At 41.4% G+C, this 27,308-nt stretch overlaps 1 protein-coding gene across 1 annotated transcript; it reads left to right on the top strand.

Annotated features, from left to right (window-relative positions):
* LOC141769815 (A disintegrin and metalloproteinase with thrombospondin motifs 12-like) lies at window positions 1-27,308 on the top strand. Its single transcript, XM_074639247.1, has 24 exons — window positions 1-925; window positions 1,078-1,436; window positions 7,946-8,123; window positions 8,255-8,463; window positions 8,545-8,628; window positions 9,483-9,607; window positions 9,737-9,886; window positions 11,110-11,253; window positions 13,736-13,880; window positions 13,976-14,068; window positions 14,222-14,367; window positions 15,546-15,715; window positions 17,689-17,822; window positions 17,983-18,103; window positions 19,004-19,251; window positions 20,543-20,684; window positions 20,781-20,907; window positions 21,866-22,076; window positions 22,177-23,352; window positions 24,716-24,868; window positions 25,053-25,229; window positions 25,955-26,101; window positions 26,254-26,407; window positions 26,590-27,308. Exons 1-24 carry the CDS (start codon window positions 808-810, stop codon window positions 26,700-26,702), a joined length of 4,824 nt encoding a protein of 1,607 aa, XP_074495348.1. The 5' UTR covers window positions 1-807; the 3' UTR covers window positions 26,703-27,308.

The raw sequence follows: 27,308 nt of genomic DNA, 5'->3' as shown, positions 1-27,308 counted from the left end.
GTATTGAAGAAGACTTGAAACTAGCGACTGAGACCATAAACTCATGTTTACAATGTTTACTGAGGTAATAAATCAAGTGAGAAGTAGGCTCATTTTCTCATAGACTTCTATAGCTACTATCAGACTTCTTCTTTTTGCAACCAGATGAGTCGCCCCCTGCTGGCTATTAGAAAGAATGCAAGTTTAAGGCACTTCAGCATTGGCTTCACTTCTCAGTTCCCTGGATGTTGCCCAAAGATTTTAAATTATGATTAGGGTGGAAACTGTCAAACAGATCTGGCAACACTGCTGGGCACAGGTTGTACAACTTTGATAACTTCTGTTAGCACCTGCAGGGAAGAAAATGTTCCACGTCATTATCTCTAGCCTTGTCTTGGAGAGGCAGTAAAGAGTCTGGCGTTAATGATGCGCCTCTGGTGCAGGATTTGGTGCAAGTCTGGACAGATGACAGACAGACAGAGCAGGTTAGTTCATTCAAATCAATGAAGCTTCTTCCTCTCTGCTGCTACTCCTGCAAGGAAAGTAGACACTGGCCCACAAAGAACACTCCTCCTCCTCCTCCTCCTCCTCTCCTCCTCCTTCCTCCCCAGAGCCGGAGAGCTTTCTCCCTCTTTAAACCAGCTCAGGCTCTCCAGTCCTCCTCCTCGGTGTGTGTTTGCCTTCGTGAGTGGAGATTAGTGAGCGTGTTCATGTCATGACACAGCGCAGCGCAGGATCCAAGTGGTCGCCTCTAACGCCACTGCAACCCCAATGCAACCCCAAAGCACACGACTCTTCTGCAGTGGTTTGAGTTTGGTTACATGAAATATGCGATGTTCGCAGGACTGCCCGGGTCTCTTCCTTCTGCACTTTGTTTTCATTTTGGCAGCCGGCCACGAAGAGCTCTCCGACTCTGGCAGACTCTTCTCCCTCTTTGCAGAACAAGGTCAGTGTGGTGCAGCTACAACAGAAGCTGTGCATGTATGAATTGAATGCATGAAAGTTTGTATGGTTAAGTGCATGCATACTAATGCACTGAATATAAAAGTGCAATGCATCACACCTGTTGGGACCCTTCTGTTGTGTTTTATCCTGCAGGTGAGTTGCCCCAGTCAGATCTGTCCACCGTCCACCCAGTGAAAACCACCGCTGATGGAGAGTTCATCTCCCACTCTCTGGCTCACCACTTCAAGGATGGGAGAGTCAGGCGTGACCTCCGACCCCTCGCCCCTGAGGGACAGGTTTACTACAAGGTCAACTACGAGGGTCGCGCTTTAATGTTTAATTTGACTGCAAACAATCACCTGGTCTCAAGTGACTACATCCTGGAGAGGAGGAACGGCAGCGCCAACAGGACCGAGCATCACCGCTCTGAGGTGAACTCCTGTCACCTCCTCGGCACAGTAGAAGCCAATGATGTAAGAGGAACTGCTGCCATCAGCACCTGTAAAGGACTGGTAAGGAATCACACTGTCTTACAAACACACTTCTGTCTCATTCATCAAATTGAAGCCTCTAATCCACATGAAGCTTTTATGCAGACTCTCCCTCCCTAAATCTGAACTGAAGGTCATATCTCTTTGAAAAATCAAAATGCTTTTGGCAGGTCGTTTTCTTTTTAATACGCAGGAGAAAGGGGGGCATCACTCTGAGGAAGCTGGTATGTGGTTTAGTTGAGCAAGCCCTTCCATCTGACAGTGCCCCGTGTGTTAGTTTGCCCTTCAAAGACTTCCTGACACTATTTGCAGAACGACTGTGCTGCAGACCCGCTGACGGCTGCTGCTTCTCGGCCAACCATGAGACCCTTTCTGTCATCTTTGTCTTTCAGATGTTTTCCTTCTGTACTCTCACCCTCACTCATTCATTCATTCATTCACTCTCTGCAACCCCCACCAGTGGTACTTTGTTCTGCACTGAGATAGGGCTCCAGTAATACATGTCGGCACATTTTATATAGACTGGAATAAAAAGGTTTGACAGATGCAGAGCCAGGAAATAGGGCCATACGTTTTGTTCTGAGAATTTTTTTTTTTCTTCACTTTTGCTGAAATGTTTCTAATCAAAAAAGTAGTTCAACTACAAAGGAGAGAAGACAGCTGGACCACAGATAGACCAGAGAGCAGCTCAACATATGAAGAATTTTAATTATGAGAAGTGATATGCACCATATGAACATTTCTGGAGATGAAGGGTTAGAGTTTTTAAGACCTTCTTTCACCAATTCACCATTCAAGAGGTTGTGGAAAAGGAGGAGCTTCCCGGCTCTGAAATGATGGGATGTGTCAGTTTTAGTCCTGAAGAATGTTTCGGAGTTCGTGTTTGATTGTGTCACAACAGGAATGCCTCTCCTGCAGGGTCTTGCCTCCTGCGTCTCTTGTTATGTTTGTGTGGGTTGCACTGCCTCTTCCTGCCAAAATCTTGTAAATGCAGTTCATTTGAGAAGCGTGCTATGTCGCTCTAAATTCCAATTATCTACAACCTACCGCGTCTAGAGGGCTTCTTTTCTCTGCAATCCCGAACGCTCCAGTGTGTCCCTTCTCTCCAACCTACCAGGGGAACCACCGTGATCTATTACGCTGATTTTCTGTTCTGTGGACGACGGTTTATAGCAGCTAAAACCACAAAGGGACCACTAAACAGCAAGACTCAGCCAGACAGATGTGGGAGGGAAACCCTGCCAGCTGTTGTGGAGGTCATTCCCCCTCAGGAGATGGAGAGAGAGATGGACTGCTTCGAAATATAGATTCATGATAATCTTTTGTTTATGTAGCACAAGACTGGAGTTACTAAAGGCTTTAAACAAACAGGAAACATGCGGAACAAAAATATACAACATGACAAAGACATATCTAACATTTACCATTGGTTTACAATAGTTAGGAGGGCAGTTTTTCCGATTATCTGATGTAAACCACAGTGGTTCTCAACCAGGGGAGTTCCAGGGGGTCCCCAAATAACGAAGAATAGTTTATTTTCACTGTTTAATTCACTATAGAAGTGAACCCAATGTGAGTAAGAGTCTTAAGAGTGATTATTCTGATCATAGGTTTCACTTCCTCCACTGTTATCTCCTCAACTGTAGTTGACAACTAGAGAATTATGCTCTTAATCACATCTAATAACCAAAATCTTTTCAGATGGACGTCCCTGAAAAGGAAATCTTATCAAATGGGGGTCCGTGATGTAATGTGTACCAATTTAGGCGTCCTTGACACAAAAAAGGTTGAGAACTACTGCACTAGAGCACTCAAATTAGGCATGCAACTAATGATTTTTTTCATTATCAATGAATCTGACGTTTATTTTCTTCATTTATTGATTATTCATTTGGTCTATAAAATATCAGAAAATAATGAAAAATGCCCCTTACAGTCTTCAAATTGTTTGATTTGTCCAACCAACAGTCCAAATATATTCTGTTTACTATTATAAAAGACAAGGAACTTTTTGGCACTTTGCTTGAAAAATAATTGAAACTCAATTATCAAAATAGTTGAGAATTCATTTTTTTTCTTGATGTACTAATAGTTTAATCAACTAATCGTTTCAGCTTTTACTCAAATTATTGGTTTTAATAGTGCTAATTATCCACCTCTCGTGTTGATCAGCAGTCTCACAATGAAATTGCTCTTGTCTTTGTTGATGAAGAAAATCACTTTGCGATATGTTTCCACAACAGAACTTGTCAAGAAATAGCTGCCTTGAGCTATAGTTGTGGGCAGGTGAGATGGTTGTGTTGTCATCTGGCTGTGCTTGGATGGCTGAACAAAATAAAGGAAGTCAGGTACAGAATAGGTGACAGAGCAGGATCATAAAAGCCACAATATTGTTAACACGTCTTGAAGGGATAGTTCGGGTGTTTTGAAGTGGGGTTGTATGAGGTACTTATCCATACTAGTTGTATTACCTAGAGTAGATGATGTTCTGCACGGCCCCAGTTTGAAGAAACAGACTGGTGCACCGGCGCCAGAGCAAAGCAATACAGTGCTGTGGACGGGGCCAGCAGAAAAACATATTTTAGCCACCTAAAAAATCAATATCCATCAAAGTGTACGCTCTATTTAGAATATTTTCACCGCTTCATCTTGCCGTCAGACAGCCCTTTCCTTCTCCTTTCCGACGGGGAACTGAACTGAAAGTGACACTTATCTATGCTCTCTCCAAAGCCAGCGGGCTCAGATGACAAAAACAGTACAGATAAGTTTCACTTTCAGTTCAGTTAGCGTCGGAAAATATTCAAAATATAGCGTACACTTAAACGGATGTTAATTTTTTTAGGTGGCTAAAATACATTTTTCTGCCGTCCCCGTCCACAGCACTGTAATGCTTTGCTCCAGTGTCGGTGCTCCTGTCTGTTTCTCGATGCTGGGGGCGTGCCGACCGTCATCTACTGTAGGTAATACACCGGCTATGGATAAGTACCTCATACAACCCCACTTCAAAACACCCGAACTATCCCTTTAAACTCCCACTTCTGGTTGAGAAATACATTTGCTCAAACAAATGGAGCTGTGCTGCAGTGAGCCATATTTACTTTACAGGTGATAATGCATTTACAAAGATCAAGTTCACCCTTCACCTGCTATTTACTGTACATGTGAAACCATGAGGACTGGATGGAGGTTGCTGTCAGTGTCCTTTTTTGTTTCCCTGGGAAAACCTTCAATTCAAGCAAAGCTGAAGCTTTCTCAGTGGAGCCTTTTTTTAATCCCTGAGGCACAATACAAAAGATCATGCAAGTTCAGACCCATTATATTGGTATTTTGCTCACTTAAATGCATGTTTCTTTGCACTATGCAGATGAAAAATGATAATGTCTTTGACCTCTGAGGAAGAAATTAGCTCACAGGCAGAATTATCTATCTGTAGTGAAACCTGTAATTATCAAGAAAAGTTAGTTTGGCAGAAAATAGTTGTGATTAATCATATTGCAGTAATGAGCACCATCCGCCCCCACCTCTCCTTGTGTCCCACTAATCACTGCTGAGGCCACAGGCTGTGTAACAGCAAGGACTTTATTCCAGACCCAGTTGGCCGGCACTACAAAACCCACAGAAGCAGGAAACAGAAGTAAAGCAGTTCCACATGGCCGATGTATTTAGAACACAGACCTGTGTTATGGTAACCTCCCCTGACTCTGGCACCTCACACCCTCGCACGCTTCCTCTAGGTCAGTGGAGGGGGATTAATGGTGAGGAGGAGGAGGAGGGCAGGAGGTGGCAGAAGAGGTGGCAGAAGTGAACTCTAGTCCAGCGCTGTTTGATCTGGCATCAAACGGGATTTAGAGGAAAAACTGTTGTGAAATAATCCCCTATTTTAGTTCAAATGGAAGTCCTAGTTGGTATCCTTTCAAGTTGTCTTTGTGTGTTGAGCACAGACATCACACAGGATCTGTACCTGGTCATTTAAGGATCACAAGTAACACCATAAACACACCGTACAAGCAGAGCCTTGCAGGCCGCGTTGCACGACGGGACAGCATTTGGTATGCAGATCATACAGATCATGCAGAGCGATGGTCTGAATGTTTGGATGGGCCTCTCTGTAGCATTCCTTCCTGGTTGATCTGCACTCAACCACCTGCTTCTCGCTGCTGGGACTCACTTGGAGGTTTAACGCTCAGGAAAACATATAGTAGGGCGGCCTTGTATGCATCGTACATTTTTGTACGAGTTTGAGATGATGCAGATGCAAAAACAAATCTTAATCTGGCAAAATGTTAATCCTGGCAAAGAGAGTGTGTGAATGAGATACAGAGCAACGGGGAAATCAGTGTTTTCTGCACAGGGAAGCGTTCCCAGTTGACATATCAGCCTTGCATGCTTTGTGCATGAGTCCACCGCAACTCAGAGACCCCTGGATGAAGGCCACACTCTGAGTCAGTGGGAAAGCCTTTCTTATTGCTTTATTTAAAGCTGCAGTGGGTAGAAAGGAGGGGATATGGTTAAAAAAAGTGATTTCTATGAAACAGTCACTATATCCTGACTGTAGTGCATGAGACAGATAATCTGAAAAAAATCATATGCATCTGTGTCCTCCGGTGCTCCTAACGGCATCTGCAAGATTTCAAAGACCGGAGGAAAACAACCAATCAGAGCCGAGCTGCCGTCTCTGAGCAGCTGTCAATCACTCGCAAACTCCGATCAAGCGGTCAAACTAGGCAGCGCTGATCAAATATGAATCAATAATCTGTTACTGTAATGCCTATTTCTCTCCTCAAATGTTTTCAGAATCATCTTGTAGTGTACTGTTTAGCTGTAAAATGAGAAAGTTTGTTACCCGGCAGCCATGTTGACATCAGTTGAGGAAATACCAAGCACCGCCCACCAGCCGGTGCACAGCCAATAGAAACGCTCTCTCTCTCTCTAGATTTTCTAAAGCCTGAAAACAGAGCCATGAGGAGAAGCAGAAGTGTTTCTCTCAGAACACTTGAATCACAATATGCTGAAAGATTATTATGGAATTTTTTTGCCCAATGATGCCAAAAATATACCGCCTGCCGTCACTTTAATCCTAGTTTTGACATATACAAAGGACTTTTGTTTATGATCTGCTACGTTATTGTTGTACTCCTGGGGATTTTACATGAAATAAGAAGCCTGAGCTACAAAGTTTCTGTTCCAGGTTGTGAAAGCTCTGTTATTTTACAAGGTTGGTTGTAACAGGTGGAGAAACATAGTCTTTCCAAAGGGAGTGCTCCTCTAGATTTGTCCTTTCTGAACTCCCTGAATGGAGAAACTGGATACTCATTCTGAGCTCTGCGGGCTGCTGAATGAATGTAGTTGAAACACGTGTCCCAAGAAACACATATAAAACATGTCAGGATGACCCAGAAAGCTGAATAGTGAGGAGCTGCAGTAAACAGCAGGGTAGACCCCGGGGACCACAACTAGCCAAACTGTAAGCACTGCGTGACCTAATTTTCCACATCTGTCTTTGGCTCCTCAAACACTGAGAGGAGATCCAAGAATCAGATGCAACAAGCATATTTTTAAGAATTCTTCGAGTTGGCCTTGACATTATTACGTTAAGCGTGTTTTATATATATCCTGGATACATTTATTAGTGTGCATGAACATTTTAACATGCAAACTTCAAACTATTTTACTCAAGTTATGCGTATTGCATCTGTCTGGCCATTAAAATAATTATGCATCTCTCTCTCTCAGTCAGTGCAAGCTGGTTTAAAGGGAGAGGTTCATCCGGGAACAGTCTGGGCTTGTTTGGGCTCACACACACACACAATCAACTTAACGAAGAGAACATGCAAACAGTTCGCTGGAGGTGAAACATTCATTATGTGTGTGTTTACAATGAAAAGTCAAGAGATTTGACAGAAGCCTCTTTTGTGTTTGCTTTGTTTTCATGTATTTGTGTGTGGGGGCGCGTATCTCTGTACTTGTCTATGTGTGCGTTCGCCAGAAGACCTCGCCGATCAGCAAATGAATAGTCTGCACCAGTAAGAACATGCATGGCATGCTTAGGAAAAACTCTTTGTGTTGCTGCTGCGGCTGCCGCAGACAGAGAATGTGCCTCGGGGAAGGAGAAAGCATAACATATTCAGATCTTGTTGGCTAATGATGGATTCCACCCAGATGGAAATTACTGAGGAATGCCCTTTTCAGCAGAAACAGTCCAACCTCTCACCTTTTAAGTGTGGGAATTATTGAAACACTACAGTTTTTGGTGATCTGTTGTTGCACTTGTAAATGGTATAACACAAAAGAAGAGACTTAAATCTGTATTTGGAAAGATTTTGGGATAAAATGAATAATCTTTTTAATCTTTATTAACAATTTGGAGCTGTAACTGAGCATAACATCATGTCCATAATAATTGAGACAATATATTTGCCCTATTTTTCAGATTTGTGACCTTTCAGTGCACAGGAAATGATTGATGAAAACCTAAACATGCTCATTTCTACTCGATGCATATTCATCTGTGTCATTTTTCTTTTCCTCAGAGAGGCTTCTTCTCGCTGCCAGAGGGACACTACTTTATTGAACCCATTCAGAAGTCTCCCGATGAGCCTGCAGGGACTCCAGAGCCCCATATCGTCTATCCAAGAGTTACAACAGAAAGTCAGAGAAAGAAACGCAGTCTTGAGTCCAAAGAGACACCCAGCCTCTGTGGAGTTCAAGGTGTGTAACTGAATTTGTGTGTATGAAGCTGCAGATGTTTGTGTAATTGTACACAAGTGTCTGCGCCTGTGTCAAGCGAGGATAAGCCACAAGTGTACTGCAAGTGATGTCTCCCATTATCCACGCTTTAGATGCTCCCAGTGACTCTGTCCAGGTGGAGAGGGAGAGGGAGGAGTGGGAGAGGGAGCAGCAGAGTGGGGAGGATCAGGCTCAGTCCCGCTCGCAGCGCTCGGTCAGCAGAGAGCGGTGGGTGGAGACCATGGTGGTGGCTGACGCCAAACTCATCGAATACCACGGCAGTGATAACGTGGAGTCCTACATCTTCACCATCATGAACATGGTGAGGAGTTAGAATTAGATTTTACTCTTTACATCTGCTCTAAGTGATACTTTTAGTGGTGAATGGTTTCTATGTTGACAGGTGGCTGGGATCTTTCATGATGCCAGTATTGGGAACGCCATCCACGTCATCTTGGTTCGCCTCATTCTACTCCAGGGAGAAGAGGTAACACTTTCCTGAAAGAGTTTCCTCGAGAAACTTTTATGTGATTTCTTTCTTTCACAACGCATGTATTAAAGTTAGAACAAGATAAACACTAAGCACATCTATGAAGCATTCCTCAGTGGGGGAGTTAGGAGGTGAAGTAAACTGGGAGACTTCCTTCATTTGGCTGTGGTTCAAGCTCCAGAGTATCCAGCTGACGATCCAAGCACCATTAAACATTAAACTCACCTTGATTTATAGACTCAGACTTCCACGTATAGCAAAGAGTGTGACAAATCCAACAAACCGACCATAAAAACAATCAAAATCCTGTTTGTCCCAATAAAAATGTCTGATCACACATTAAACCTTATAAAAACTCCCGTCATCACTAGTGTAATGAACACCTGTATGTCCCTGCTGGAACGCAAACTATATATACCTACGTACCTCTACGGGTTACTGCTCTGTAGCTGACGTTGCACTAGAGCCGTCCTCGCCCAAAGAAATTCTTAGTCGACCAATCGATTAGTTGATTTAATCAACAGATCTATGAAACTGAGTTTCTCCACCAGGAATCACACAAAAGCACAACTTTAAATCTTGTGTTTACCAGAGATGTGCTCATTAGTTTCTTGGAAATAAGTCATTCAGCATGGAAAAAAACCTGAAAAAACAACTGATTAGTCGACTTATCGACTAAGAGTGGGCGGCCCTACACTGCAGACTTAATTCCCTGTGAAAAAATGAAAACAAACATTTTTCTTCAGGGTCAAAAATAATCTCAACATTTTCTCAAATGACAGAATATAAAAATATCCAAATGATGCCAAAGATGTGCAGAATGTTATTTCTAATTCTGCTGTTTGTTGCAGAAAGGGTTGAAGATCGTTCACCATGCCGACACCACTTTGTCCAGTTTCTGTGCTTGGCAGAAAAACCTCAACCCCCAGAGTGACACACACCCGGCTCATCATGACGTGGCTGTGTTGGTTACTAGGCAAGTGTCACACAAACACACATGCACTTGTAGGTCAGCTGCTATCTCGATAGATGATGTGCTCTGATGCGAGGCCCTCCTATGGTGGAAATATGGCATGTACATAATGTGTTTGTGTTTCCTCCCCAGGAAAGACATCTGTGCTGGAATGAACCAGCCCTGTGAGACTCTGGGTCTGTCTCATCTGTCTGGGATGTGTCAACCGCACCGCAGCTGCAACATCAACGAGGACTCAGGGCTACCTGTCGCCTTTACCGTCGCTCATGAAATGGGCCACAGGTCTGTGTGTGAAACCCTGAATAATGGAATATCGTAACAATGGGCCATGTGACAAAGAAAGCATCTCGTTACCATGATTGGTTATACAGTTGTGTCATTAAATTTCCTGGCATCAGCCCTAATAGTTAGTATCTGGTAACCAAACATAAACAAAGATTGATACCTGAGATTGATGTGATGTGGGTGTAGATCATTTAATCACAGTGGAAGTGAACAGACAGAAAAGCTTGATTTGTTCTCATCTTTGGGATTTTCTTTAACCCCATTTTTCTAATCTAGAGCGTTGTTGAGTTGTAGCTTCAGTGTCAGTTCAATCCATAGAACTAGAATAGGAGTAGAACAGACATTAAATGTTTGGCGTGGTCATTTGACTAGTACGAAAGATAATAGCGATTGTTGTTAGTTGTTATGGTGACAACCCACGTCAGTGCGGACGTAAAGTGCCAAATCGACGTCTGTTAAGGCCAATTCATACTTTCTTTCTTCTCACTTGTAAAAGGGACAGCCGAAAAGGCAGGACTACACGCACACACACACACACACATTAGACGCCAATGCTGTTGTTTTACACGTCACGCCAGCATAAGTGAGTCCGCGACTTGCCGTAATTTATGTACTTGTAAGTTGTCTTTAGACAGAGAAATCAACGGCCCGTTTCCTGAAGTGATTTGTTGGTAAATGCCCTTGAAAATGTAAGATGTCTTCTTTATTATAAGAAATAAAGGTTAAAACAAAGAAAACTTGCCACAAGTTGGTTTACACGAAGTTAGACCGCTACAGCGGTTGCAATGGCAACGGTACACATACAAATTTAAATTGACTGGCACAACAAGGTCCCACGGTGGTCCACCTGAAGGGGAGGGACTTTGCCTCTCTGCAATGAATACGTTATGTACAAATCTTCACGGTATTCTGTTTGGGCAAGAAATGAAAGTACTTTACTGCGTTGTACTAACAGGAAATTATGTAAGACATGCACCAACAAAAGTCATCAAATGACTTTGGACTGGATTTTTTAAATTTGGAAACAAATGTGTTACGTGCTTTTATCACAGGATTGGGACACGTTGCTGTAGAATTCTATTAAGATCAACAAGTTGTTTGTTCAGAGGCACAATCAGGTTTTTGCAGGTCCAACCGCTGAAGGCCGTCCATTCTTGTGAAACATTTCTTTGTGTGAAGATAATATCATAATTGGTCATGTTGGTTGTGTTTGAACGCAGCTTTGGAATCCATCATGATGGTCAGGGGAACGACTGTGAGCTGGCGGGGAGGCACCCGTTCATCATGTCCAGACAGCTGATGTATGACAGCTCGCCTCTCACTTGGTCCTCCTGCTCCAAAGAATACATCACACGCTTCCTTGAGTAAGGCTGGATTCATACTTTATTCTGAAGTCATGAATCATAAAACTATAACATCATTCACTCTGTTTTAATACTGTTTTTTCTTCGTGGGGAACACACAGGTGGTCTGTAAATTGTATGTATTACCAGGGTTGTGAGATCATTGTGAAAATGGGAGTAATTTCCAAACAAGCAGTGACTCCTCCTGGATGCAGATAAAGTGGATATGCTAGTGTGGATTTGAATGGAAGCAGTGAAAATTATCCATAAATCCACAATGGGTGTGGTGCGTGTTGGAAGAAAGAGCAAAGTTATAAAGACATTCAGGTGTAGCAAACCATGACAAACGTCAAAAGTGCAAATATGATGAATAAGCGCAATTCATTTGAAGCCAGAAAATCCATCAAATGACAGAAAAGCAAGAAAACCTAAAGGAACACTGGAGGACGGTCACACTTACCTGCAAATGTTTGCTTTGACTCTCATTATTTTACTGTGTAAATAGTGAATTCAAGAATTCCTTTCTGACAACAACAATTTCACCTGAAGCAAAGTCAGAGTTCATGTTTGTTGAACTTTGACCCACCAAACTTCGAGAATCAGCATGTTTTGCTATTAGAATAGTTGCTTCATACAGTTGGGTGTCTGGAGTGTCTACCAACCTACAAACTGTGAAATAAGACAACCCAGTCAGTTTTTTGTGGGCTGCCTGTCCGACATTTTTCCGATCTTTTTTTTCGTACATTTTTTCAGACTTTTTGTTTCGGACATTTTTCAGACTTTTTTTTCAGACTTTTTCAGATCTTTTTTTTCAGACATTTTTCAGATCTTTTTTTTCAGACTTTTTTTTCGGACATTTTTCAGACTTTTTTTTCTGACATTTTTCAGATCTGTTTTTTCAGACTTTCTTTCTCGGAAATTTTCAGACATATTCCAGACTTTTTTTGGACATTTTTTCAGACTTTTTTTTCGGGGAATTTTCAGATCTGTTTTTTCAGACTTTTTTTCTCAAAAATTTTCAAACATATTCCAGACTTTTTTTGGACATTTTTTCACATTTTTTTTTCGGGCAATTTTCGGATTTTTTTTTTCGGACATTTTTCAGACTTTTTTTTCAGACTTTTTCAAATCTTTTTTTTCTGACATTTTTTTCTGACATTTTTCAGACTTTTTTTTCAGACATATTCCAGACATTTTTTGGACATTTTTTCAGACTTTTTTTTCGGGCAATTTTCAGATCTGTTTTTTTAGACTGTTTTTCTCGGAAATTTTCAGACATTTTTTTAGACTTTTTGTTCGGACATTTCTTAGGCTTTTTTTTCGGACATTTTTCAGATCTTTTTTTTCTGACATTTTTCAGATCTGTTTTTTCAGACTTTTTTTCTTGGAAATTTTCAGACATATTCCAGACTTTTTTTGGACATTTTTTCAGACTTTTTTTTCTCTGAAATTTATATTTTTCACATATTACAAAGTTTTTTTTTTACATTTTTTTCGGACATTTTTTTAAAAAAAAAAATTTCGGACATTTTTCAGACTTTTTTTTGGGGCATTTTCCGACATTTTTTCGGACATTTTTCAGATCTTTTATTTCGGACATTTTTCAGATCTGTCTTTTCAGACTTTTTTTGTCCGACATTCAATTGCACAACATGAGATAATATCCTACAATTTAGAGTTAAATATTACAATTACACAGAAAATTAGGATTTTCTACAACACATGGTGTTTGTTGTCAAAACTAAGAACCAATCAGCTCTTTGATCAGGCGACAGCCTGGCATTTCCCATCATGCCCTGGGTCTTGCAGTCGGCGAAGAGCAACTACGGCACCTGGTTTTAAAAATTGCGGCCGCCTCAATCTCGTGAGGTTGTCGCAAGTCGGGATCGCGTCGGACACAAATCCAACCGGCATGAACATTGTGCGCCGATCGAAGGTGATCGATTCTGCGCAGGCCTGGCTCATCTCGAACGAGCCTAATATATCGCCCTTCATCCTAATATCTCTACCCACGGCTTGAGAACTACCATTGCAAACGTGCGTCATATTTTTCTTGCAAGCCAATCGGAGCAGTCTGGGTTTTTGCAGGAGGAGGCCTTAAAGAGACAGGCGATAAAACGGAGCGTTTCAGACAGCGGGTGGATACAGGCATATTCAAACAGACAGTATGAGGAAAAAATTTGATTTTTTAACATTAAAGCATGTAAACATGTTCTGGTAGAAACCCAAAATATAAATATGAACCTGAAAATTAGCATGATATGTCCCCTTTAATACTGGGCTAGGAGACTGTAGTGCAGTATAAGATTTTTGTAACTTTTGCTGAATGTTCAAAGCATGCTAGTAGCCACAAGCAAGGGTTTCTCCTGTTGACCTTTCAGTTTTCTCTTTTTGTTTCTGTCAGGTATCAGTCTCAACCACCACACCTTGTGCCCCCTTTCTCTTCTTCATCTCTTTCAAAAGGTCACACATTCAACATCACATCTTTGTTTGTCTGTCTCAGTCGTGGCTGGGGTTTCTGTCTGGATGACCGTCCATCCAAGAGAGACCTAACCACCCCGCTGGCTCGCCTCGGTGTCCGCTACACCACACACCACCAGTGCCAGCTCCAATACGGCCCAAACGCCACCTTCTGCCACGAGGTTGATGTGAGTATCGTGCATCTAAACACCTACTGAAAATGTCAGAAATCTTTTATAAAATAGTCCTTTCCTCATTGTTTGTGGATTACTGTCTCTTTCAGAACATTTGCCAGATCCTTTGGTGTTCAGTGAACGGCTCCTGTCGCTCCAAACTGGACTCGCCTATAGACGGCACTCGCTGTGGACCAGAGAAGGTGGGTGGTGCCAGTTGCTTTGTCTTGTTAAGGTGTTGATTTCATTAGCCTGAGGATGGAGATGGTTTAACACTACGGATACGAGGGTGGTGCTGACGCAGAGCCTTGAGTATTAAATGTGTCATATTACTAGTGTGTTATTTTCTCCTACAGTGGTGTATCTCAGGAGAGTGTGTGATTGTGGGTAAACTCCCAGAGACGGTGAATGGAGGCTGGGGACAGTGGAGTACGTGGTCTCATTGTTCCAGGACCTGTGGAACTGGAGTTCAGTCAGCAGAGAGGGAGTGTAGCAACCCTAAGTAAGAGCTGCCATTGAACTATTTCTCACCCTCTTCTTTCTGTAATTAAAATTGTCTTGCAGTTCATTAACATGTCTTCGACAACACATGACCAGGGTTATTATAGTAAACTAAAACTGAAATTAAAGGGACTATTTGTAACTTTCAGAAATGCTTGTTAACAGCGACACCTGTGGCCGTGAAATCAACGAAAGTCAGCGTCGGGCTCGTGCTTCATGCTGATACTGTGTTTGCTTCTCCTGCCTCAGCGCAGGCTTCAGCAGCGGGGCTCTGCAGCGTGTCTCCCTGCTCTCTCCGCCCGCAGCCGGAGAGAGCAGGAAGACACTGGCAACCGGTCGGTAGCGAGACGGTAACGTTTCTCTCTGCGGAGCCCCGTTACTTCCCAAGACACGCAAAACCTCTGTTGGTCTGGAGGAGCTGCAGCATTTATTTCTGCACAAACGTCCACTGTGCATTCACTAGATATTCTCAGAGCTAAACTAACTCTTCTGCAGTGTGGAACGAGTGCGTGTTCACGTCTAGAGGTGGAGCGAGCTGAGCGAGAACGCGCGCGCTGTCTGAGTGAAGGCAGGCAGGCAGCGGAGGAGAGGCAGCGGCCACACGCGAATGCGCATATGCGAGCGCGCATGTGTCCCGACCCGGTACATTTATACGCTTAAAAAGTTACAAACAGTCCCTTTAAGGAAAAAATTAAAACTAAACTGAAGTGCAACGATATTGCCTCAGTAAAAAAAGTAATAAAAATTAAATAAAATTGAACGTAAATTCATTACAGTTTTTGTTTTTCAGTTCCTAACGAAAAAAGGAGGCAGCAAGAATTTCCGTCAACTCTCGTGACATTGAACCACAGAATTTGAACAGACTTGATCTTCCAGGAGATGGTTTCATGCCGCAATTTCTCTCGCTAAAGTAGCGTGAATATTAAACATGAATTGGTATATATATTTTTGAGACATTATACCTGTCTCTAAAAAAAATTAACTAAAACTATTATATAAAAACTGAAACTAAACTAGCAAACGCACTCCGAATTAAAACTAAACTAAAATGAAAACAAAAAGTCAAAACTAAAATATAATAAAAACTAATTCAAAATTCAAAATTATTATAAGCTTATACATGGCATCCTGAAACTGATCATATGGTTGATTCAATATGTGCTTCTGTGTTTTCCATAGACCAGAGTTTGGGGGCAAGTACTGCACGGGGGAAAGGAAACGTTATCGGACCTGTAACACTAAACCCTGCCAGAATGATAAACCGACCTTTCGAGAGATGCTGTGCAGTGAGTTTGACACAGTGCCGTACCAAAACGAGCTCTACACGTGGATTCCTGTGTCTAACCCATGTAAGTGATCACAGCCTCAAATATAAAATCAGATACTACAGATAGACAGACACACTTATGCCAGTAGCCCTCTTTTCATATCTGTAGCTGCAATTGTATATTTCACCCAACAGAGGGCAGCATTTACACTAGAAAACCTTCAGTGATGCAGCTCTACTGTATCTCAGCAGGGACATTAATGTTTCAGTGCAGTTCAGTGCAGTAATTGTCTGCACGCATTCTTTTTGTGCTTTGTTTCATTTTCCCAAATTCAGATCACTGTTTCTACAGTTTTATTGGGCTCATTCGTTTTTTGTTTGTTTGTTAGAAATTATACAAAAATGTCTCAATGAAAAGTTTGCTTCATCATCTGCTCCCAGGGTTGGCTCAGATTACTTTGAAATGTACTCAGTTACTGAATACAAATTACATAGTAACTTTGTTGAATTACAAAAAAAATTAATTTAATCTGCATTATTTTTAATGTTTGATTTTGAAGTAATCCAAAAAGAATCAAAAAGCATTCAATTTATACAATGGATGCCACCACACAGTTTTAGTTCCACAAATATTATTTGTTTCTCTTCTCAAAGCATTTTCAATGCAAATAAAATAAATTTAGCATATTCAGCATTTACAGTTGGTCAAATCAGATTACCTTCACAAAAACAGCACTGGCACAAACTACAGGTGTACTGTGTGTGTATTTTAAAACATTCTTTTGTATAAGTTTTTGTTGCAGCTGTTTTAAATCAAAGACCACATGGAGGACTTTGCTCGTGTTACACAAGACAAGCTCAAAATGTTCATCATTTTCATTGTAAATAAAAAGGAACAAAAACTCCACTATCTATAAATCATCATTAAAAAACTAAAATTTGAAAATCATCACTGACAAAACTAGAACAAAACTTAATTTGATATATAATAGAACATATTATATTATTATACGAATCAAATTACCATTACAAAAACATGTTAAATGTATTATTTAAAGACGTAATCAAAAATGTAATCAAGTAATTTTTGACAATGTAACTATAATCTGATTGCACATGTTTTCAAATGTATTCTGGGCGGATTATAGTTACTTTAAAAAAAAAAAAAAAAAAAAAAATGTAATAATTTTTATTATTATTATGTAATCCTGATTACATGTGATCAGTTACTTCTAGGGCTGTCAATTGATTAAAATATTGAATTGCAATTAATCGTATGATTATCTATAGTTAAACATGATTAATGGCAAATTAATCACATTTATTATCTGTTCAAAATGTACCTTAAAAGGAGATTTGTCAAGTATTTAATACTCTTATCCACATGGAATGGACAAATATGCTGCTTTATACAAATGTATGTATATATTTATTATTGGAAATCAATTAACAACACAAAACAATGACAAATATTGTCCAGAAACCCTCACAGGTACTGCATTTAGCATAAAATAATATGCTCAGATCATAACATAGCAAACTGCAGCCCAACAGGCAACAACAGCTGTCAGTGTGTCAGTGTGCTGACTTGACTATGACTTGCCCCAAACTGCATGTGATTATCATAAAGTGGGCATGTCTGTAAAGGGGAGACTCGTGGGTACCCATAGAACCCATTTTCATTCACATATCTTGAGGTCAGAGGTCAAGGGACCCCTTTGAAAATGGCCATGACAGTTTTTCCTCGCCAAAGTTTAGTGTAAATTTGGAGCGTCATTTAGCCTCCTTCGCTAAGAATGACATGCTTGGTACCAACAGATTTCTTAGATTTTCTAGTTTCATATGATACCAGTATCTTCTCTCTAGCTTTAAAAAAGAAGTTAAAACTAATTTGCGTCATCGAGTTATTATCTCGTTAACTTTGACAACCCTAGTTACTTCCCAACCATGTCCTGTTCCTGATAGTTTGGCTTTGCATTAGTACACTGAACTCACATTTAAATGTAATTAACCTAAATGAAACTCCTCTTTTCTCCAACCTTCGACCATCTTTAGTAAACCCCTGCGAGCTGCACTGTCGACCAGTCGTTGAGTATTTCTCCGAGAAGATGCTTGATACTGTGACGGACGGGACGCCGTGCTTCATGAACAACAAGTCCAGAAACATCTGCGTCAACGGAGTGTGCAAGGTAGTGTGGCTGGGTAAGAGACTAAAAGAGACGAGGGGGGGTTATAGAGGACCAGGATATGAGATAGTATAACGGAGGGAGGAGTTTTTCTGTGCAAACCTCAATCTTACGTGACTCTGTAATGTGTCCGATTGTATATTTACGTGTGTTTTGTCTGTAGGCGGTAGGCTGCGACTATGGCATTGACTCAAACGCTGTGGAGGATCGCTGCGGAGTCTGCTTGGGCGATGGCACGAGCTGTAAGACGGTCTACAAGTCGTTTAATGAAGGAGAAGGCTTTGGTGAGTTTAACACAAAGGATATCTGAACAGCTGGACACAAATTGAATTATCCAGACATGAGAATTGATCCAATTATAAAATTGCGGTAACACAAAACAGGCAACGTACTAATGAGGAGACGCTTTGATGTACCCACCAGAACAGTGTGAAAAAGCACAGAATACAAATTTATGTCTACAGGCGGAAAGTCATTTCAGGACAGTTCATTAGCATTACACAATTGTGTTGTTCCTTTGTTGTCATGGCAACCTCCTTGTCCACACTGTGCAGCTGTTTGTCCTGCTGTACACGGCTGGTGTGTGCGCCTGCAGGCCGATGTTTGCCTAAAGACTGACATGTCTTTGGCTGATTTTACTGTGCTTGGAAAAGCATAACTCACATGCAGAATCAACACCCGACGAAGACAGATTAATAGAGAAAGAGACTCTAAAACAACATCCTTCCTTCTTTCCCTCTCTCTCTCTCTCTCTCTCTCTCTCTCTCTCTCTGTCTGTGTGTGTTTTCCCTGCACAGCATCCTTTCCAGATAACCAGCCCAGATGTGTAAGACTTCAAAAGGCTTAGAGCGAGGGCAGACCTCCCCCTCCTTTGCACAAACACAGAAACACACACACCTTCCCACAAACATCATTAAACTCCAGAGGCCTACTCATAGCTGCTTTCGTCCTCCCCCATCCAGCCCCCCCCCATCCACACACAATAAAAAACAGACAGGGCAGTGCCCCCCACGCCGAATACGCACACGCACACACACATGCCAACCACCCCCACAGACTGAGCCCACCCTCTATTAAAGATCAGAGGGAGACTGTCTGGTAGTCTGGATGTGAGTGTGGCAGCAGCCATGGTGGGCCATCCATTACCTCGCTGTGACTCTGACTCCGCTCTCCACTCTCCCCAGGGTACGTGGACGTGGGCGTGATACCTGAGGGGGCGCGGGACATCCTGGTAAAGGAAGTGGAGGAGGCAGGTAACTTCCTGGCTCTGAGGAGCGAGGCGTCGGAGGAGGAGTACTTCCTCAACGGCAACTTCATCATCCAGTGGAACGGGGAGTACGAGGCCGGCGGGACGACGTTCTACTACGAACGCAGCGGGAACATGGAGAACCTCACCGCTCCTGGACCCACCAAACAGCCGGTCATGCTGCAGGTAGGCCATCACAATACAGAGGTTTAATGTGTTTGAAGGGAGTGTTTCAGTTTTCTGAGATGTATAGAAGTAAACAGTAATTTACATTTGTACCCAGTGTCTGTGTAGGGGGATTTCAACCAATAAGGGATAGAAAAAAGGGACGTCAAGGATAACCAACCAATCAGAGCGTGCAAACGTTGCATGTTTTCCAGCCTATACATTTCTGGGTGAAGGATAGTATAATAATAAAGCAATTGTTCTAAGCAATTGTTTTCTCAAATGCTTCAAAGACACCAGATACTGGACTCAAATTGATGAGAAATTGACTACATTTACGTGCACCAAATGTGACGGTTTTTGCCCTTCCGAAAAAATCCTACTAAGCCGTTTACATGGCTAATGAACATGAATATTCTGCTAATATTCCTGTTTACATGCAGCCTTACATATTACGATTAACGCAAAATGTCCCCATTACGTACTTCATGCTGACCTACAAACAAACCATTTAGCTAAACAAGTGGCTACCCAGTCTGTCTTTCCCTATTCTTTCCATTATCATCATCATTATCATCATCTGGTCCATTTGAGGACCTCAAAGCATCCTCATCACCGGGGCCTGTGAATCCCACGTCGACGCCATTCTCGGTTGTGTTTGACAGAGGTCGATGCCCTAACATGCCGTTAATCACGTCAAAATATGGAAAAGTAGAACGGCACGAGCCGCTTGTGCCATTTTGCTTCTCTGCGTCAAAATATGTTTTTTCCACCAGTGGTGGCAGACTTGTTTGACCATGCAAACACCGCCTCCTTCTTTTATTCCTTCAACCACCTTCTTGAAAAGGTCGGCGTTACGATATTTGCGCATATCCAAAAACCTGTTGATATCCAAGTCTTTCATAATGTTTAAAAGTAGGCGTGTTTCTCCTTCTTTGCTTTTGGGCATGCATCTCTGCAAACTGTCGACTGGTTGGTTTGTATACAACGCACAGAGTTTGCGTGTGTCACAAACTGCCGTAAAAACCCCAATCAGGATGGATATTCTGAATGTCCTGTATACGTGTCCAAAGAATGCTCCTAAAACCTGAATAATATCGGCATATCCCACATGTCTTAATCGGAAAATGCTCCATTCAGAATAATCTAAACGAAATATGCTGTTTACATGACCCGTATCAAATTAGGAATATTGTCATATTCAGAATAATAGTGGAATATTAGTTTGCATGTAAACATAGTCTCTGATAAATATGTCAAAGATTTTAATGTTGAAATGATATTCTGCATAATAATTAATGTGGCTCTCCAGTTGCTGTTTCAAGAGAAGAACCACGGTATAAAGTACGAGTACACCATCAAGAAAACCAAAGGGACAGGAAATGAGGTCATCGAGCCCATTTTCAGGTGGAGGCACGGGGCGTGGACGGACTGCAGCACCACCTGTGGCTTAGGTCGGTTGACAAGAAGAAATCTCATTCTATAAATGTGTGGTAGATGGAGGATTTCATTTTAGTTCTGCTGCTTTCTGACTTCCTGGATGTTTTTAGGTGAGCAGCACCAGCCTACGCGGTGCTTTGAGGTGGACGTGGGCGTAGTGGACGAGTCTCTGTGTGACTCAGCCAGCCGTCTAGAAGACCGACACAGAAAATGCAAGAATATGGATTGTCCTGCAAGGTTCTTACTCTCAAACACTCTTTAGCTGTTTTTCAGTCACTGTCAGTACTATTATGACCTGAACACACATTGTACTGTGGTTTTAGTTATATAAATATTTCTTGTGGATCATTGCAGGTATAATATTGGAGCGTCACCAGGCTATCCATCAAATATTATGGCTGGTTTAAGTAAAAGGAAATTGTTTCACTGCCTAATCTAGATTTATCAGTTACTCGCCCCCTCAAACAGCAAAAATTCAACCAATGAAACAAATTATTTCAATCACTTATGGAACCTGAATACTTTTTTGGTAACGACTTAAATGTGTTCGTAGAACACAAGTACAGAAAGTTGGCATCAGTGTTTACTTATTCTTTGATGACATAGTTCCTGATTTAAATCAATATTTGGCCAGTTTTAGACTATTTTATTTCGGTAAAGTTCTTGAACAGTTGTTTGTGTTTCGAGAAAATAAAACATTTTAGAACTTTGGTAAAATGAAAAAAGGGTTTTGTTGTAGAAACAAAATTATTTTCCTCAAAACAGGGTATTTAAAAAGTATTGTTTTGATTTCAGTAAAGGAAAAATAATGGGATTAAAATAAATTACATCATATCAAAATAAATAATTAAAACAAAATTAGAAATGTACAGAAAAAAATGAATAATGTATAAAATACATATATACAGTATTTAAAAATATATAAATAAATATATACAAAATAATTGAACAAATAAATGTGAAAATCAATGAAAATGCTTAGAATTATTCTACATTTATTTTGTATTTTATTTCTTTCTCTTTATATTTCCACATTTTTTATTTACTTATTTATTCTTTTTTTTTTAATTTTTTGTATTTACTTATATATTCTTCTTTTTATTCCTCTTTGTATTTCCACATTTATTTTTTTATCCTTTTACAGATTTATTCTTTATTATGGCACTCCTATGACTCCATATTGCCTCTTCCTCAGGTGGTGGGTGGGCGGCTGGCAGCACTGTACAGCCAACTGTGGATCAGACGGGGTGCGGAAGCGAACGGTGCTCTGTGTTCGTACAGTCTCTGGGGAGGAAAGGGTGCTCCATCCTGTCGAGTGCAAGCATCTCCTTAAACCCAAACCTCTGGTGCCGTGCAACAGAGACATACCCTGTGGACAGGACTGGGCTGTCGGCAACTGGGAAGAGGTACGTTTTCTTCCGTTTGTTATTCTGTTTTCTCTGTCGCTTTTATCTCTCTGACTTTGTTCTTTTATAAGTTAATGTGTGTTTTCTTCCTCCTTTGCAGTGCCCAGTCTCATGTGGAGGAAGTGTTCGCTCACGTACAGTCACGTGTGCACTAACGCCCAAGAAGAGCTGTGACCTCTCAACCAAGCCTCGGTCCAGATCACTGTGCGCCCTGCAGAGCTGCCCTAACTCAAGTCTCCGTAGACGACCCGGGCCTCCTCCTAAATACCGCCGCATCTCCCCGCCTAAGAGCCACCCACCCAAGCATCCAACACCTGCGCCTACCTGGGCTCCCACGAGCTCCACGGCCACAGCTGTACCCACAGCTGCTATCACCGTGAGGAAGAAAACAACCACCAAAGAGACGACAACTGCTTTCATCCCTACCACCACATCCGTTTCAACCCCTAAAACCACAATCATAAACACAGATGAGCTCGATGTTAAAGTGAGAACAAATAAGGATGAGAGAGAGAAAGTTTTCCCATCTAAAGAAGATTCTGCTGAAAAGGACAGAAAAGGAAATGGCGTGGAGAAGGAAAAGGTAGAAGAGAGGGAAGAGGGAGAGGAGGGAAGTACGCCAGATGTGGTGATGTATACTCCAGGATATGATTATGTTGTTGAGGATAGGACACCAGAGGAGGAGGGGATTATTGACCTGGATGTTGCCACATCTACACCCCTCAAAAATCCTCTTAACTCAACCACGCCAGCACCACACATACTCATCACACCCACTTTACAAACAAGTCCTCCTACAACGCACACAACCGAAGCACCCACCATCACCCACTCTACTCCACACACCAGCACTAAAACATGGGAAAAGACCACTCACCACTATCCCGTCTCCAACCCCCACACCACCCTCCGTATCAACCCCCACACCACCCCTCGTATCAACCCACGCAGCCCCCGGACACACAGCGTTCCCCTCACCACTCCCATGCACCACACGACACAAGCTCCTTCCACAACTGCAAGAAAGCCATTCACCACCGCAGCGTTGCCCCAGTCCACCGTGAAGGTCATTAAACTAAAGAAGCCGGCGGTGGCGCCCAAGAAAAACAGTTCTGTCTCTCGTGCTAAAAAGCCCTCGTCCTGGTCCAAAGGCAGTCGCTCCAAGAACCAAAACCAGCGAGCAGAGAGTCCCGGCTCCGTCAGTGACCAGAGCAACGTGAAGGCCAGAGAGCCGGTCAGGAAGGATATATTCTGGGTTGTAGGAAACTGGAGCGAGGTGGGTGCAGACATTTTATGACCATATTATCCGACTCTATAAAGAACCATACCAGTAGATTAGCACGTAGCACACAGACATGACATTAATGCTGGACATTTTCCAAGGCATACCATAACTTCTAAAGATCCTCCCGTCCAGACATGCTGCTATTAGGGCTGGGCAATATATCGATATTATATCGATATCATGATATGAGACTAGACATTGTCTTAGATTTTGGATATCGTAAAAAAGCCTAAGTGTTCCTGGTTTTGAAGGCTGCATTACAGTAAAGTGATGTCACCCACTTAGTAATTATATCCACATTACTGATGATTATCAAAAATCTTATTGAGTAAATCTTTTGTGAAAGCACCAGTAGTCAAACCTACAATATCGTCGCAATATCGATATCGAGGTATTTGGTGTATTTGATATAAAGCTTCGAAAATTGTCCTCCAGACATGAAATTTATGTAATCTATCACAGTGAGCGTTTCGTTGCCTTATTTTTTAATTGTTTAAGTGTTAAGTCATTTTTCTTCCATGGAACTGGAGTTCCTAGTGGGACAGAAAACTCTCTACAGATGCTTCAATGAAACTTTGTTATGCAGGTTTTCAGCCTCAGTATGGGAATGTCAAAAAAGCATTACCAGAAAATGCAGAAGACTAGACCTGCAACTAATGATGCAACTAAGATTTTCATTGTCGATTAACTCATTGTTTCATAAATCAGTTAGTTCCTTGGTCTATAAAAATGTTGATCAGTGTTTCCCAAAGCCCAAGATGACGTCCTCAAATGTCTTCTTTTGTCAACAACTCAAAAGATATTCAGTTTTCTGTCATAGAGGAGTAAAGAAACCAGAAAATATTCACATTTAAGAAGCTGGAATCAGAGAATTTTTTCTTTTCTTAAAAATTACTTGAACCGATTAATTGATTATCAAAATAGTTGGTGATTAATTTAATAGTTGACAACTGATTGATTAGTCGTTGCAGCTGTAGAGAAGACCAACAATAAGCATACGTGGATGTTGGGAAATTAGTTTAGTATTAATACAACAATTTCTTCATCAAAGTCAGCTGTTTGGCAGCAAAAAAGGGGAGTTTTCAAAACTGTCTGCTTGCAACTGCATAATGTGGTTTAAAAACAACAGACAGTTAGTTGGGGGATTAGCTAGCTGCACTTTAATGTTCATGATCCAGTGAAAAGTAACCTAACATACAGTTCTTAAAGAATTTCTGTTTGTTCTTTTTGAGATTCCTAAAATATCTACTTTATAATATTATTGCCCCACATGTCACTTTAATCAGTTTATCACCCAATTGCACACATAAATAATCAGGCTAGTTTTAATCAGAAAATCCCCCTCCCTCCTCAGTGTTCAACAACGTGTGGGATTGGAGCGATATGGAGGACGGTAGCGTGCAGCTCCCAGAACGACGAGGACTGTGCCAGCATGAAGAGACCTGAGCCTGCGCGCACATGTCACCTGCAGCCCTGTGCCACCTGGCACAGCGGCAGCTGGAGCAGCGTGAGTAACGTTAGATTTCCTCCTGTCACTGAATCCACTTAATTCATTACACTCAATACTTAATTATAATTCCACTTATTATCCTTGTTACTTTTCCATTTGATGAAATGGGTTTGTTTCTGTCGCAGTTCTCACTTGTCCTGTATTTCTGAGCCGTTTTATTGCACTGTGATGTTCTCCTCAGTGTCCAGATCACTGTGCGGTGGTGGGACGAAGGTACCGTGATGTCCAGTGTGTCGATTCTCAGAGCAAACGTCCCCTCAGACCGTTTCACTGTCAAGCTGTGTCCAGTAGACCCGTCAGCACCTTGACTTGCTCCCACAAGCCCTGTATGACCTGGAGTGCATCACCCTGGGGACCGGTAGGAGCATGATACACATCACATCTCATATATATATATATAATCATATACTATATTTTTGGCATCATTTACAGCTTTAAAGAGTTATACATGTTTATATAAATCAAGGACCTTATCCATGGAGTCAAACACCATTCCAAAATGATAATAAATCCATCCACTAAAACATGGGATTCACTTTCTATTTCTATTTATATAACGGTGTCTAATAGTGTTTTGTATTACATTGCTATGTTTTATCTATTTTACCTTTTCTTGTTTCATTGTATGGCAGAGATTAGGGATTAATAAAGTACAACCATAATCATATAAACAGAAATGTTGTGCATATGGGGATGTGCCCATATTATATATTATAATTACTGTCTTGATACTGTCTGTCTTACCTCCAGTAGATGCTATGATGATGATGAGTATGATGATAGTACATGCAGATAGTTTTGGTTTTATTTGCCTAGATTTTGAGGTATCCATCCTCAAGATATACACAGTATAATTTGGGGGAACTGATGACTGACCATTTAATGTTGAAAGTTCAAATCACTGTTGCATGTTACATAAATTGCTTTTTTTTAAATAACCAATCTGCTATATATGTGAACGATTTGTGTTTTGTTTACAAGTAATTCATATGGATTTCATTGTTCTTTTACAAGACGTAGCCTCTACTATATTACACTCAGGATTTAAATTCCTGTTCTCTTAAACCGTTGTGTTTTCCTCAGTGCTCTGGCAGCTGTGGCGAAGGCGTCAGGGAGCGGCTGGTGTACTGCCCCGAGCCTCATCGCTGCAGCACCACACTGAGGCCAAACGGCACAGAGCCGTGCAGTCTAAAGCCCTGCACTCACTGGAAGGCTGAGGACTGGGACGAGGTCAGTCACACATGATTGAGATTTCCTCGAGGCATTGAGGGCATTTCTAAATGTTGTTTGCCATTTAAAAAAAACAAAAAAAACTTTTCTGGCAGTTGTAATAGTCCTAGTAGTAGACTAAATTATCACTCTGTTTGTGTTTGACTGTGCAGTGCTCTGTGAGTTGTGGTGGGGGTCAGCAGCAGCGTGAAGTCAACTGTGTGAGTGAGCAGGATTCGGCCCTCATGCCAAACAGCCTCTGTGAGAAGATTTCCAAACCAGAAACACTCAGGAAGTGCAATATGCAGGAATGCAAGACCAACAAAGGTTTGTAACGCTCAATCTTTCTGTCTGTCTGTCTGTCTGTCCCAGCAGCTCCACTATCACACGAACGCAATGTCTACGACATTACAGTCTGTCTTTGGGTTTTTTGTGACAAACCTTACTCTAAATAATCTAGATATTATCTGTGCTGCAGTGTTTCATGGCATTTCTTTCTTCTCATCCAGCTCCAGTTTGCAGGAAGAACACCCTTTCCTCTCGCTTCTGCGACAAGCTGAAGCTGCTGGGCCGCTGCTCTCTCAGGTCGATCCAAAAACAGTGTTGTTTCACCTGTGGGTAATAGCCAGGGTCACACACCCACATATATTACAATGGACTCATCCCAACTACAGTAACAGGTACTGGATCCTCTTACAATACTGACATCAGGTCATGCCATCCACAGACCGACACGTCCAAACCAAAGTGCTAATGAGCACAACGAGCACATATTAATCAGCGTTTATGGTCACCTCAATGTGGCTCGTTGAACATTAAGCTATAACATTTGTAACAGTCCGCATGTCTTTTCATCATCAGTAGTTTGGCTGTACTCTTGTCCACTTTTTAAATTATTTTAAGGTTTCTAGCAAAATCTTCACTGGAAAAAAAGTATACATATTTATTTTATTATTCTTATTTTTACCTATAAAGGTAAAAAAAAAAAAAAGTAAAATTTTTTAAATATGTTTTATATTATTTTTCATTATTATTTTTATTATTATTACCTATTTACATGTAGGTCTTTGTAACTTTTTTCAGTGAGGATTTTGTTAAAACCATAAAAAAAATAAGCAAGAGTACAGCCAAAACACTGTTACTAATATTAGAGCTTAATGTTCATCAAACCATGTTGAGGTGAGCAGAAATGCTTATCAGAATTAATATACATATACTGTATATATAT

Source organism: Sebastes fasciatus, chromosome 6 (genome assembly GCF_043250625.1).
Source record: "Sebastes fasciatus isolate fSebFas1 chromosome 6, fSebFas1.pri, whole genome shotgun sequence".
Lineage (NCBI taxonomy): Eukaryota > Metazoa > Chordata > Actinopteri > Perciformes > Sebastidae > Sebastes > Sebastes fasciatus.
This window is presented reverse-complemented; position numbering and strand designations above follow the sequence as displayed.